The sequence below is a fragment of the Micromys minutus genome (genome assembly GCF_963924665.1).
Source record: "Micromys minutus genome assembly, chromosome: 9".
NCBI classification, from domain to species: Eukaryota; Metazoa; Chordata; class Mammalia; order Rodentia; family Muridae; genus Micromys; species Micromys minutus.
This window is the reverse complement of record NC_137978.1, coordinates 16,950,643-16,965,398: the sequence shown is the minus strand read 5'-3', so window position 1 is coordinate 16,965,398 and position 14,756 is coordinate 16,950,643. Positions and strand designations below refer to the sequence as shown.

Here is a 14,756-nt window from a genome sequence, read left to right as displayed (position 1 = left end):
ATGGGAGTATATCTTACACATCTTGTTCTCCTCCTCTTAACTATGCCGTTACTTCAGATAAGGCCAGAAGTACCAGTCCCTGATGAGTTGGATGAAGAGGAGTCTGTGGACCTTTCCATTCCTGGCTCTTGCTATCTCAGACTGTTGACCGTCACTGCTCCTTCGGTTTTACCAGGTGACTCCTATTGACAGCCACAAGGCTGGAACCTTCCAGTAGCTTTGCCTGTTTGGTAAATTGTGGGAGTTTCTTGTGTGTTTAGTGTGCACTTGCTTTTGTTTACTTTCATATCGATACTTTCTAGCTGAAATGCTAAGTGTAGCTGTGTGTTCTAGAGAGACAGTCTTAGGTGATATGGTGTTTTAACTATCATAAAACCATTAGATGACAATAACATTTAACTGAACAAATTTGCTCTCAGTGAGAACTAGAATTCATTTCAAAAGTTGGTTATTGTGTAAGACAGATTTAAAGTGGATCTCCGGGCCACTGCTCTAATTAACGCCTCTTTGTTATAAGCTGTGAGAAATATCACCTTTTGAGAGATTTACTTGTGGTTTTATCATTATGAATTAATTTTCCTTTTTAAATTAAATTTACTTATTCCCTTACAACCCAATATCAGCTTTTCCTCTCTTTCCAGTACCCCCTTCTTTCTGTTTTGAGGAGAAGTTCTACTGTGGGTGTTAACCCCCTTCTTCCCAGCCCTTCCTAACACATCATGTTGCTGCAGAGGACTAGGCACATCTTCTCCCCCCGATGCTGAACAAGGCTGTCCATTTAGGGCCATAAGATTCACAGGCAGGCAGCAAGCAGGTAACAGTCTCAGGGACAGTCCCTGCTCCAGTTGTTTCGGGGAAGACCAACTTGCTCATCTGCAACATATGTTCAGGGTGCCTAGATCCTGCCCACGTTTATTCTTTGATTGATGATTCCATTTCTGGGAGTCTCTAGGGGTCACGGTTAGTTGATGCGGTTGGTCTTCCTGTGGTGTCCCTGTCCTGTAGGGTTCCTCAGTCTTTGTCCCAGCTCTTCCATAAGATGATCTGAGCTCTATCTAATGATTGGCCATGCGTCTCTGCATCTCTTCCCATTGACTGCTGGTGGAGCCTCTCAGAGGACAGTTATGCTAGCTTCTTCTTTATTCTTTCATTTTAATATTCCAATTTATTGTTTTGTGTGTTTGGGTGTTTTGCTTGCATGTACCTCTGTGTACCACACAAATCGCTGGTGCACTGCAGACAATTTTGAGGGGCCACATGGGTACAGGGAACGGAACTCAGGTCCTCTTCAAAACCACGAACTCTTACCTGCTGAGGCATCTCTCCAGACCAATTTGTTTTTTCTATAAAGTATACAAATCACAGTATTAAAGCTCAAGAGCTATAAATTAATGGCTACATTATTTGTACATTATACAAATGCAAGATAGTTAATTTAAGCAATGAATCAAGCTTGTGCACTGACGCACAGTGCTGTGGTGAGCTCATGAGGCAGATACAGAAGGTATGAGCCAGAGGCCAGGGTTAGACTTTTGCCAGTCATGGCAGATTTGAGGCTCACCTAGTCTATGCAGTGAGTTCCAGGCCATCCTGGGCTACTTGGTGACATTACATCTTTTGTTTGTTTGTTTGTTTTTTAAATAATTTTAAGGACCAAATTATGTGGTCATTGATTTTGATATTAAGTTAGCCTTTAGAGGCATGCTGCACATATATGTGGTATTCACACATGTAAAAACTTTCACTGCCTCTACTTAAATCTTACCCAAGAAACAGTAGTGAGTATAGCTAAGATATGGGCTATGGGCTATGATTAAAATTTTATATTATTTAAAATTTATCTCCTGGTTATTAAAAATTCCTTAAAATTTTCATAGATGGCCCATGTGATCTGAAGCTCTTCAGTGTTAGCCAGTATTTTGCTTTTTTGTTCATATTCTGCCTTGAACATATATACATGCAGACACTTAAGTTCTGAAAATGAGGTTTAATAAGAGAAATGTTGTTATGGCTTCTCAACATAATCATTGTTATGTGATTATAGTAATCTATATTGTTAACATCTGTTTTTTTTTTTCCCTTGATTTCGTGAAGAGTAGAGATTCCCTGGAAATTTACTAAGTATGTATTGTTTATTTTTAGACAGAATTTCTGACTGTCCCTACCTCCCTCCATAAAGCAAACCAAGCAGTGGAGTATAGCAGAGATTCCATGTCTTCATATTGTCTCTTCTTCACAAACCACAGACTTCTTCACTGTTACTTTCTTCTCCATCCTTCCTATCTTATGGCTCCCTGGAGCCTTGCGTCCCTCCAGGGTTAATTACCAGCAGGAGCAGAGAAATGCCTTGTAATATAAATCCTCAGTGCCCTGGAACAGCCATGCCCAATAGCTCACGTGGGGTTTTAAACTGACTGTGTCCTTTGCTGCTTTCTGCAGCCTTCTGGCCAGAGGGAGGATGGGACTACCTGGGGAAGAGGAAAAGGTTGCCACTGAGATCTTCTGTGCTAGTGTTTATACTCCATGGCTCCAGCACTCCACCAACTGTGGCTTTGTTGTTGTTGTTTGTTTTATGTTTTTGGAAATCTGGTAATTGGAGTCAAGGTGGTTTTATAGATATAATTATGTCTGGCAAACCATCACCATAGAGAGCGTTTTACTTTGTTTTGTGCTCACTTTCTCATTAAGTATGGACAAACAGACAAGGACATAGGTTGCAGCCATGGCAACAGAGACTGGGATAGTGGGTGGATGATTCCTGGTAGTTACTAGGTTCTGATGGTGGTGACATCATTGGTCTGAAAAGAGGGGGATCAAGGCCTGTTTATCATGGTAATTATTTCGTCATTGTCATCATTGTCTTCTTCCTTCCTTCTCTCCTTCCTCCTCCTCCTTTCCTTCCTCTTCCTCTTCTTAAACTGTATTTTTTAATTGCATCTGTGTTGGTGCTTTGCCCAGATGTATGTAAGTGCATTGTGTCTGTCTGTACTGGAACCCATGGAGGACAGAAGACCTCACATTTTCTGGGACTGGAGTTACATACAGTTGTGGGTGTCATATGGGTACTGGGAATTGAACTCTGGTCTCTACAAAAGCACTATGCATTATTAACCATGAATCTATCTCTTTCCACCCTAATATTGACCTTTTAAAGTCCCCGCTTAAAATAGTTTGCACTATAGTCCTATTTGGAGTTTGCCAGAAACTTTGTGTTTGTGAACTTTTGGACTTAGATTTTTTTTTCCTTTTACATAGTATGCTTAAGATTCTTATCATATCCTTATCCTAAATTAATTTTTTAATTGTTGGATGATTTTCCATTAGATATAACTGCAGTGTTAACACATGCTCACCTTGTTGTGTATAGATTTTCATCTTTGTTTTAAATTCTCACCTGGTCATATGTAAGGAAGAGGCAAAAGCCAAGCCTACAGAGAGTGGGCAAAATGCTGGTTACTGACTCAGTTGCTTGGGGAAGATGGTGTTCTCTATAGGGGCTCCATTCAGGTGCCTTCATCTTCCCCTTACCTTGTCTCTAGGAGGGAGTCGAGAGGCTCCCACAGAGCTAGATAAGTAGACAGCTTTCATGGCTGGAACAATGCATTTGCAAGTGTATCTTCTCGTCTGACACATGTGCTTGTCCCTTTTACCAGAACATAGTTCTTTCTGAAGAAACATGAAATCACCCTCTCTGACAAAAGTGCCCCTGTCTTCACGGTCACATGATTCGCACACATTTCAAAGTCTGTACTCAGATGAGCTTGGAGCAGTTAGACCTATACTACGTCGTTGAGGAATTGGAGCACACAGCCTGCCATCACACAACGTCCATTTGTTTAGTCAGGAAGCTCATTACAAAGCTTCGTGCTCAATGGACTAAGTGAAGAAAGTTTAATAAAATGATTCTTTATAATTGTCTTTGTAAAGTTTATGGAAATTCATTAGACACAATGAATCATCTGAGGATCGCATGGGTGCCACAGATAGCGCTGCCTGAGGGGAGACAGCCCTCTGAGCAAGGGTGCAGGCAGCCTGTAGTAACCTGTTGGACAGTGCCTAGGAGTAAGTTCACTGATTTCCTGTGTTTTCACTCTTTGATCTCCTGCCAGTGCCTTTTATTGGTTGACAAAATGAGCAGCGCTTGATTCATTTTTCTTTTTCTTTTAATTTTTTTAATTGGATAGTTTGTGTGTTTACATTTTAAATGTTAGCACCTTTCCTGGTTCCCTTCTTTCCCATTCCCTGTCCCCTGCTTCAGAGCAGTGTTGAGAATGTGAGAGAAAGTGTGGAGGAGTTAATAGAAGCTGTTCCCAACAGATGCTCTCAGTATTCTCTCTCTCTCTCTCTCTCTTTCTCTCTCTCTCTCTTTCTCTCTCTGTGTGTGTGTGTGTGTGTGTGTGTGTGTGTTGTATGTCTGTGTTATGTGTGCATGTTTATGTTTGTATGTAGACCAGAGGTTAATACTTTGTGTGTATTATATGTTCATGTGTGCACGTGGGCATGCATGTATAGACTAGTAGTTGATAATGTATGTGTGTATTATGTATACATCTATGTATGTGCCTGCATGTGTATAGATCATAGTTGACATTGTATGTGTGTGCTATATGTGCATGTGTATTTATCTTTGTGCATGTGTATAAACTATAGGTTGACATTGTATGTGTGCATGTTGTATGTGCATGTCTATGTGTATGTGATATGTGCATGTATGTGTATATGTATTTGACATTAGTATATGAGTATATTAGTATATTAGTATATGAGATTGACATCAGTTGTCTTCTTCAGTTGCTTTTTAGACAGAGATTTTTGTTTGTGTCTGGGCCTTGCCATTTAGATAGAGTGTCTGGCAGCAGGTTGTAGGCATCCTCTGTCTGACTCACCAGTGCTGAGGTGACATGTTGTGCTGCCTCACTTGGCCTTCTTATATAGGTGTCGGAGATCAAATTTATGTCCTTGTGCTCTTCTGTGCTCTTTACCAACTGAGCTACGTCCCCAGTCCCTCTCCTTACTGTGTATTGGTAAGTTTGGTTGCATCCTGGGGATTATATAGAAAGATAGAAGGACACTTAATTATTGTGCCAGTGAGCACTTACTTTAAATCATGGTCATTTAAAGGAGACCTTGAAGTAAAAATATTCCTAGTTAAATTTGGATATGTTTGGGTGGACCCTTGTTTTTCTGTTCGTACTGGAGGCCTGTGCAGTAGTTTTTCCTGTTTGTTTTTTCACTGTGATTTGTTTAGCTTTAATGCTTTGTTTGTATTTCTGAGTTGGGCGGCCTTTAGTGGTCTTTGAGGAAATGACACTCAAACGGGAACCCACAGCATTACCATTGTTTTTTGATATCTTGTCTTCAGATCCTGCATCTTTATGTTGTTTTGTAGTTCATACAATGTCAGTACAATGTCAGGTAGCAGAGATCGTGAGGTTTATTAGGAGTGTAGACAAAGGAAGTAAGGGATGAGTTTTTCAGTTTTTAATACTTGTCCTAACATGACTACGGGATGGGTTTGGTTCTAAAAAGGTCTCTGAAAACATCCAAAGGACTCATTCCACGAAAAGCTAAAAATAGTATGCTTCAGATAGACAGCTAGCAAGTCTCACGTTCCTGTACAGCACATCAAGTGTATATTTTTGAAGAACAGAAGGGGCTGTGTAAGCTGTCTGGAAAGATGTCTTTTACTTGGTAAAAAGGGCACATGGCAGAAATGAGGTCAGAGGGAGAACCGTAATGATTCCTTATTTGAGGTCAGAGGCTGCACAGTTGCTGCTTTTGTTTGTTTTTATGTACAGTGAAAGCTATTGGATGGTATTAAGAAAGGAAAGGACCACTTCAGTTCCTGGCTAGAGGACACTGCAGGTGTGCCCTTGCGGAAGAAGAAACTAAAGATACAGCGTTTATATTAGTATATTTAAGGAAGGGCAAATATAATAACTAGGCAGGATTTCACGGCAGTGGTTCTAAAAGAAGGACACTAAAGGTGGAGCCACAAGGATTTGCCAGTAGACGCCATGTCAGAAATGAAGAAGCGAGAATGAATTCCAAGAACTAAGAATGAAAGCCAAGAATACATGAGTAGTGTGGTACTTTGTTCCAGTTGGGGAACTTTGAAGGCAGAGGTGACACGTGGCCATTTGCTTTTCATTTTGTGAATTTCAGCCTGAAATAGAGCTGGATTCCCATGCAGCGGGTAAGAAGGAATGCACTTCTTCTGGAGAATCAGATTTATTTGGGTTTTGAACTCCTTTTATTTTATTCCAGCTTTGGGAGAATTCTTTACATCTCTTGTGAGACAAGAGATGGCGAATATGCCCCGTGGGATATATCACTCTGCCTTGAAAGGAGGCATCCGCTCGGACCAAGGGAAGACAGTAGCAGGAATCCCCAACTTCATATTGAAGACGTACGAAACCAACAAGCAACCGGGTCTGAAACCTGGCCTGGCAGGTAAGATGGTGAAGTGCAGGCTCATAGTGTCGCATCTTACCTTGTTCTTCCATGTGTAATTGTAACAGGTGGCATGGTGGCACATTGCTAGGCAGCTGCTCACGTTTGTACACAGCTGGAAAAGGGACAGCAAATAGCTGAACTTAGAAAGGAATTATAAAAACATCGAAGCAAAGACAAGTGGATAGCTTTACGTTCCAGAATAGACCATCTCCCCTCTCGGAGCATGCTTACCATTCCAACTCTGGACTTGATTGACAGCTGGCTCAGACAGAGGTCAGGTCCTGCTGGAGAAAACAACAACCAGCAGCCAACAAATGTACAGAAACCATTTTAAATTCTTAGTTATCAGGGAAATGCAAATCATGACTTCATTGATATTTCAGCTCGGCTCAGTTAGGGAGCTATTACAAGAAAAGAAACAAGAAATGAGGGTAAAGAGATAGAGAACAAGGGATATTATACACTATTGTTGAAGCTGTAAATTAGCTGGCTCACTCTGGAAGTCAGCATAGATGTTCCCCAGAGGGGGAGAACATATTGCATGTACCACTGTTGACTTTATGAAAAGTAATCTAGGTTCGCATATAATATAGTAGACTTGCTCTTTTGCATTAATTAAGACACTGTTGACAAATCAACCTGTGTCCATCAACAGATGAATTAATAACAACAGTAATAATAATAATAATAATAATAATAATAATAATAATAATAATAAAACATTGGTTACAGACATGGATTTTTATTCCTCCATTAAGAGGAGAAAAATCATGTCATTTGTAGAAAAACAATGTCATTAGAGTGAGCCCCATCAGTCATATTCAGAAGGATATGCTGCAGATCTCAATCCATGTTTTAAAGATAGGACATGGAAGTAGAGGACACTGTTTGGGAAGAGGGAGGGCACTCAGAGGGGGTAGGAGCTAAGAGGCAGTGGGGGCAGAAGTGTGGGCAGAGCACGTGATGTACCTGAACAGAAATGACACAGTGGAATCAGTTATTTTATGTAGTAAATATGCTATATAAGTAAAGTAAATAAAGACCTTCAAAGTTTAATCGGAACTATACACTAGCAAAGACGGACCAAACATATAATAGTTTGTAGGATATAGAAACAAAAATTTTTGTTGACCAATTGTTTTTGTCTGTGTGTACATAAGTAAGAGCAAGTGGTATGTGTGTGTGTGTGTGTGTGTGTGATGTACTCACCTGTGTGTTGGTTTGTGGAGGCCTGAGGTAGACATAGTATGCCTTTATATATTACTCTCCACCTAATTCCTTTGAGATAATGTCTCATTGAACCTGGGTCGGTGCTAGTAGCTAAGAAGCCCCAGGTATTTTTATGTCTCCACCTCCAGTGTTAAAGTTATACATATCCTCATGGCCATGGTGTATGTGTGAGTGTGTGTGTGGGGGTGGGGCGTACACATGTATGTATGTGTTAGAATCCACATTCATGTTCTCATACTTTTACCCACTGAGCTACCACAGTGGTTTTGAGAGGGAAATTGTCTTAATTTGCTTTCTGTTGCTGTGGCAAAATGCTGTGAACAAAGCAAACTTGGGGAGGGAAGGTTTATTTCACTTCACAGTTTACACTCTTTAACCAAGACAAGGAACTCAAGGCAGGAACCAGGAGGCAGGAACTGAGGCAAAGAGCGTCTACAGTGCTGTATGCTGGTTTGCTTCCTGGGGTTTACCCAGTGTGCTTTCTATTCAGACCCAAGACCACCGGCCCAGGGGTAGCACTCCCCACAGTGTGCCGGGCTCTCCCACTTGGATCATTAATATTAGAAAAATGCCCTACACACTTGACTACAGGCCAGTCTGGTGGAAGCATTTTCTCAATAGAGGTATCTCTTTCCAAATAATTTCAGCTTGTATCAAGTTAAAAAAAAAAAAAACAAAACAATAAAACAAGTCAGCACAGACATGTGGACTTTCAATATACATATTAGAAACAAGGAAAGGAAACCAAACTTCTCTTTAAAAGAGCGTAGGAAAGAATAACAAGTTGAGTAAAGATCATAAAAATCTGTGACCAAAGACATAAAGATGCTCATAAGGTGAAGATTTGACAAAAATCAATAGAATCGGAAGGCTAAGAAAGCCTGTACGAGCAAGAAAGGAAACGCCACTGCAGGTCTTACACTGTGCAGAAAGGAAAGTACTACAAAAAACGTTTGGTTAATACTGTTCAAATTTAAGTGAGTGAGGAAAAAGACATTATATGAACAATATGATAGGTAGGAGGGAAGTTGACTTAAGCAATAAAGGGTAAGACAAAATCACTTCAGTGTTTCAAAGCCAATATAATTTATTATGTTAATTTGAAAGGCAGTTCAGGATTTAAGTAGATTCACAAGTGCAGAAAAAGATATCTAAAAAATTTAGCACAAGTTCATGATGCCAAAAAGACTCTTTTTAAAATTGTGTATCGATGGAACCTTTTGTTCTGATAAGAAACAACCCCCAACCACCAACACATCCTTGGTTAATGCAGAAATACAGGCAGCCTTGCTGTCTGAGAGTGAAAGAACATGAATGCTCTTATCACCACTCTTACTCAGCATTGTCCAGGAAGGCATGGCTAGTGAAGTCAGCTGAGGAAAAGAAATATAAGCTACAGGATCAAGAAAATGAAATATTCATGACTTGCAGATGACACCATTATATTCATAGACATTCCAAAATAGTCCATGGTTAATTATTAGGATTAATAGTTGAATTCTATTCAGCAGGTTGATATATATCATTAAATATATATATATCATTAAGTATATAAAATTGTATATTTTATATACTATAATGAATAGAAAGTGAAATTTAAAAGCTATAATAGCATTATATATATTGAGTATCTAACACAAATCAATAACCTGTATTTTTCTCAGTTACAGAAATACTATTGAAAAAACAATATATATATATATATATATATAGTGATATATCACATTTATGGACTAAAAGGTTGCACATTGTAAAGTTTTAAGTTCTCTTCAAATTAATATATAGATATAAGTAAATCATAATCAGTACAATACATTTTGACAATTGACATTTTTATTCCAAAAACTGTGGAAATACAAAACCCAGAAATAAACCAAGGCCATCTTGAACATCAGCAGCAACATAGGAGGACATGCATTATCAGATGTCAAAACTATTATAATCTGACAATAATTGGTGATTGGGTGCTAGTGCAATGAGACACGGGCTGAGAACACGGCGTGAAACATGCACTCATAGTCACTGTGTCACTGAGCTATAGCAGTGATGTGGAGGAAAACCGTGATCTCCACCACGAACAGCTCTACTGTGTTTATTTTTATGTAATGTTTGTCCGTGCTGTGGGTCCATGTATACACATGTATCAGGATGCACATGTATGCCCTTATACATGGGGGGAAGTGTTTTCTTTGGTCTTCTACCTTATTATCTGAGTGAATTCCAAACATGTGTCACCCCACCTTGTATTTATGTCAGCACTAGATACTGAGCTCATTTGTGTGGCAAGCACACTACTGACTAAACCATCTTCCCAGATCTAAAAGCTCTAATGTAAAAAAAAATAAAAACAAATGCCCTGAAGAAGTTATGGTGTACGTATCTGATGAAGGGTACCGCAAGAATACAAAGTAATGGAAATTATTTAGTACAGGTACTAGAGGCTGCCTGAGTTGGCACTTAAAAGAGAGGAGAGTCTACAATCACCTGTTTCTAACAATAGCTGTTACTCGCTACAGTAGGAAGTTCCTCCCATGAAAGATGGGCTCAGCATGGTCTGTGAGTACAGCATGAGTAGTTTGAAGGCACTTTGACAGCAGGACCATTTATAGGAACTAGCATGAGCTTCCCCACTTGGGGCTGTGACCTTCCCAACCATGCTCTTGAACCAACTGTTGATAGTTAAGGTGTGGGGGAGGACAGGTGTCCCTTTCTTCAGTAGTGTAGCCATTAAGTTACCCTTGTTCCAGTAATAATCTCCTACCCAGGCTTGGCCAAAGAGCTGTAACTAAACTCGTTGGACCACATACAAAAGGGAGGCAGGAAAGTAGGAGGGGCTTCTCAATTGTTGGGAAGGAGGATCCAGTAGATTGAGAAGAAAGGGGGACCAGGTGGAGATGCGATAGAACTAAAAGAGGTATTGGAATGTCCAGTTATCATATGAGAAGATAATCAACTTCAACATGCAGAAAGACCTGTGTTGAACTATAAACATGATCACATTTCTTACCCACTGGAGTATATAAAAGATGGAAAATACCAAGTGGAGCTGCTTCTGTGTTTCCATTGGTTTTTACATCTGAACATTCAACCAACTACAGATCAAACATATTTCTAAAAGTTTATAGTTCTGAACATGTGCAGACCTTTTCTTGTGATTGTCCCCAAACGTTGCAGCACAGTAATTTATGCCACATCTGATGCCACATTGTGCTTTTTTTATAAATAATATAGAGGTCATAAGAAATGCAGGAGGAAGCGGTTGGGTTATATGCAAATGCTATCACTTTATATAAGGAACTTGAATATTCATGGACTTTGCTATCTATGAGGGTTTGGAAGCGTTCCCCGTGGACACTGAGCAAAGGCTGCCAGCACAGTAACTAGGACAGCTGTTGCCAACGTAAGTTCCTCTGATATCTTAAAAATTGATTGAGTGAATTCCCACATTACTTGGGATTTTGTTTGCACTCCAATTGGTGCTGTCAGAGACCTAAGTCCACAGCAGTCCCAGTTGCCGACTGTTTAACTAGGGAGCTACCTGATTGCCTGTGTGCAGTAAAGAGACGTGCACATGTCACATGTTCATGTGATGAAAACGGCAAATGAGTACACTCCAAATGCCAGCAAAGGCAAGATGGTTCTCAGAACAATGAGGGTGGGTGGAGGGAGTGAGATGTGAGGGCATCTTCGTGCTCAGACTTGCACATAATGATTTGTTTCTTGATCTGGGTCCTCCTTATGTCTTCTCCGTGAACAGCAGTTTGCTGAGCTATGTTCACAAAGTGTGCACTTTTCTCTGTCAATACTAAGAATACATGTAGGAAATGTAGTCATCTGTATGGTTTGCCATGTTGGTCCTTGAATATGTCTTTTTGTTGGCTCAGAATTACCAAGTTTCCACAAGTTACCTGGGCTTGCCATAAGTTGCTTTGTGAGCCCTTGACTGGCTTCCTTGACTTTTGATTGACTTGGGTCCTACTTGGCGCTGAGAGTTCATTGAGAACTCAGCTAACCACAGTTACAAGGGCAGGGAAAAGAGGCACACCCAAAAGCTTGCTGATGCAGGTGTGAGCTCAGCTTGTTCACACGTGGGTGTGGACTACGGGCCTTATGCTATCAAGAGTTGACATATATGCACATCCTTTTACTTAATGATATTTAGGATAAAGTTTAGTAGGTAGTACCAATGGTTTGTAAAATGGAAGATGAATACAAATTATAACTACTCTTTTTTGTAAGTATTATTTATACTGATAAATGTTAACTATAAGTGACTTGTAAATAAATTATATTTTAAATGTTAATGTATGTATCCCATTTGTTTTCTTTTTATACCAGTATTCAAAATTAATAATTTGCTCAGTAATCTATATTTTCATTTATGCTCTTCATCCAAGTTGGCTGAGTGTGGATTACTGAGAATATAATTTATAGTTTTCTCTCATTGAAAATGCTCATTCTGAATTCTTTGTTTTGAAAGGTGGCATGCTGTGTTGCTATGATGTTGCCATGTATCAGAGCAAAGATGGCAAGCCACTGAATCGGCTGATGGCCAGTAGAGGGCGAAGCTTCAAGCAGACAACACTGGCCCTTGTTCATGAAGTAGGTGCTGTCTATACCCATGAGCTTTGTGTTTACAGTTCCTCCCTTCCCTTTATGTGTATGAACTTGAGTTTGTTTGGAATGATTTTTATTCTTTGCCATAAGTAGCATAGGTTGCTTTTAATGGCTTCCACAATAGCTGGCAAATTAGATACTTAGTCCTGTGTTTCTACATCCGAGAGCTGACACTACCCCACTACCCGGCAGCATTATTAGGGAGTGGCCTCTAAAGAGTTTGCTGGTTTACTTACTTCATCAGTGTTCACCTTACACTGTTTAGATTGAATTGTGAGTTAAGTAAAGAGAAAGTGCTTCCCCTTTGTTTCTCTTAAAAACTTGGGTGTGTGTGTGTGTGTGTGTGTGTGTGAGAGAGAGAGAGAGAGAGAGAGAGAGAGAGAGAGAGAGAGACAGAGACAGAGACAGAGAGAGACAGACAGACAGACAGAGAGTGTGTGTCTGTATGTGCATGCGTGTGACACACATACGTGATTTACACAGTAACATTTTCTTCTACCTTGTTGGTTCTAGGGTGAACCTCAGATTGTCAGGCTTGGCAGCAAGTACCTTCCCCCATGGGGTCATCATGGTGGCTCACTTGAAGTCTTTTTGATACCAGTGTCTCTTATTCAATTCTTATTAGAACTGTAGGATTAGTATTGTTTCAGGGAAAAATGTGTACGCAAAGCAGAGGAAAACAAGTCATTTCTGTATGTGCTATTCCCAGGCATCTCCTCAGTTCGCATGGAGTGGAAAGAGATTTGCTACCTTTATCATTTTAAGCTCTACATACAGGTATTTTCAGGACAAATCCAATTTTAAACTTTTTATGAAAAGTGATGAGAACAGAAAAATTTAACAAAGGTGTGGGCTAGTAGAAGCTATGATAAATTTAGCTAATATTTCAGAAGCTATGAGATATGCCCCACATGTGAACAAAGAAAGTATCTGGATTAACATACTTGTAGCTCGTGTTATAGAGGGCCTAGAAAATCTCAAGATGGATGAGAAAATGGCAGTGTGGATGCGTCAGTTAGAGGGCCTTTTGAGCAGAACTTTGTTAACTCTATAATAGGATATTAGCTTAGCCTTGGGTCACATGGCCTAGTGCTTAACTGTGCTGTTGTGGAGGTGAACTGTGCTGTTGTGGAGGTGAACTGTGCTGTTGTGGAGCTGAACTGTGCTGTTGTGGAGCTGAACTGTGCTGTTGTGGAGGTGAACTGTGTTGGTGACTGGAGGTCCAGTTCAAGCACCCACATTATATAACTCATGACTGTCTGCAACTCTAGCTCTTCTGGCCTCCATGCATATACATGTGTGCACATGTGAACAGCTAACACACACACACACACACACACACACACACACACACACACACACACACACATATACACACACATAGATGGAATGATCCATTGGTTTCTTTTTAAATTTATTAATTATTTTATTTATTTACACTTCAAATGTTATGTTCCTTCTCTCCCCCTTTGCCTCTAAGAGGGTATCCCACCACCCATTCCCCCACTCTGCCTCACCCCTCTAGCATCCCCCTTCTCTGGAGCATCAAGTCTCCACAGGACCAAGCACCTCCCTTCCCACTGATGCCAGATGCAGCTGTCTTCTGCTACATATGTAGCCGGAGCCATGGAAAAGCCCATGTATTCTCTTTAGTTGATGGTTTAGTCCCTGGGCCATTAGTTTCTTAAACTGTTTAACCAGAAATAATGATGGTTTTGAAGAGTTGAGTAATAACAATTGCAACACTAGCGACTTAGAATCAGCTTATGGGGCAGTTCCCTGTCACTACTGCCATACACACAGTATCCATCCAGACTTACTGTGTTTCAGCTTACTGTATGCTGACTTTTTGGTGATCCAGAAGTTATATAACTTTAGTAGAGATGATATTTTGAAGTTACATACAGGCTAGCAACATACAGAACAACGTTCTTTCTTGATCTTGTGCAAGGGTAGCAAACTGTGGCTCAGCAAGGCCGTCAGCCACTGGGAAAAGCTGTGCATTTTGTGGTATATTGTGTAGCTGAGCTAGGATGTCTGGCAAGCTAGGTTAATTATGTGTATTTTCAAGTTAGAACATTTTCAGTTTATAATGTTTTATTAGGACATGACCTCAGAATAATAAGCAGAGGAGCACAGTATATGTATTCATTTAATCTCCACATGCACGGTCTGAGGTAGGTCCTGTTAATTTGTTCAAGATCATAAAGCAACTAAGTGGAAGAGTCTGGAAATTGAACCCTGGAATCCAATTTCAGTTTGTTACTCTCGAGCTTAGCAACCATATCAAGTGATTTTTAAAATTTTCTTTATTAGGTCCACAGCTTTTACTTACTCACTTCTTGGCTTGCTTTGGCCTTTATGATTTACCAGTGCTACCAGTCTTAGGGTTAGAGCCATTATTATATAAAATATGGGTTACTGGAATGCAAGCTCCACAGTACCATCAAAGC

At 40.1% G+C, this 14,756-nt stretch overlaps 1 protein-coding gene across 1 annotated transcript in view; it reads left to right on the top strand.

The window, feature by feature from the left end:
• FOCAD (focadhesin) overlaps positions 1 to 14,756 on the top strand; it is a 251,644-nt gene that overhangs the window by 162,471 nt on the left and 74,417 nt on the right. The window contains exons 18-20 of the mRNA XM_080921861.1: positions 58 to 175; positions 6,268 to 6,453; positions 12,167 to 12,288. Coding sequence (XP_080777987.1) covers positions 58 to 175; positions 6,268 to 6,453; positions 12,167 to 12,288 — 426 coding nt within the window. The remainder of the gene's footprint in view (positions 1 to 57; positions 176 to 6,267; positions 6,454 to 12,166; positions 12,289 to 14,756) is intronic.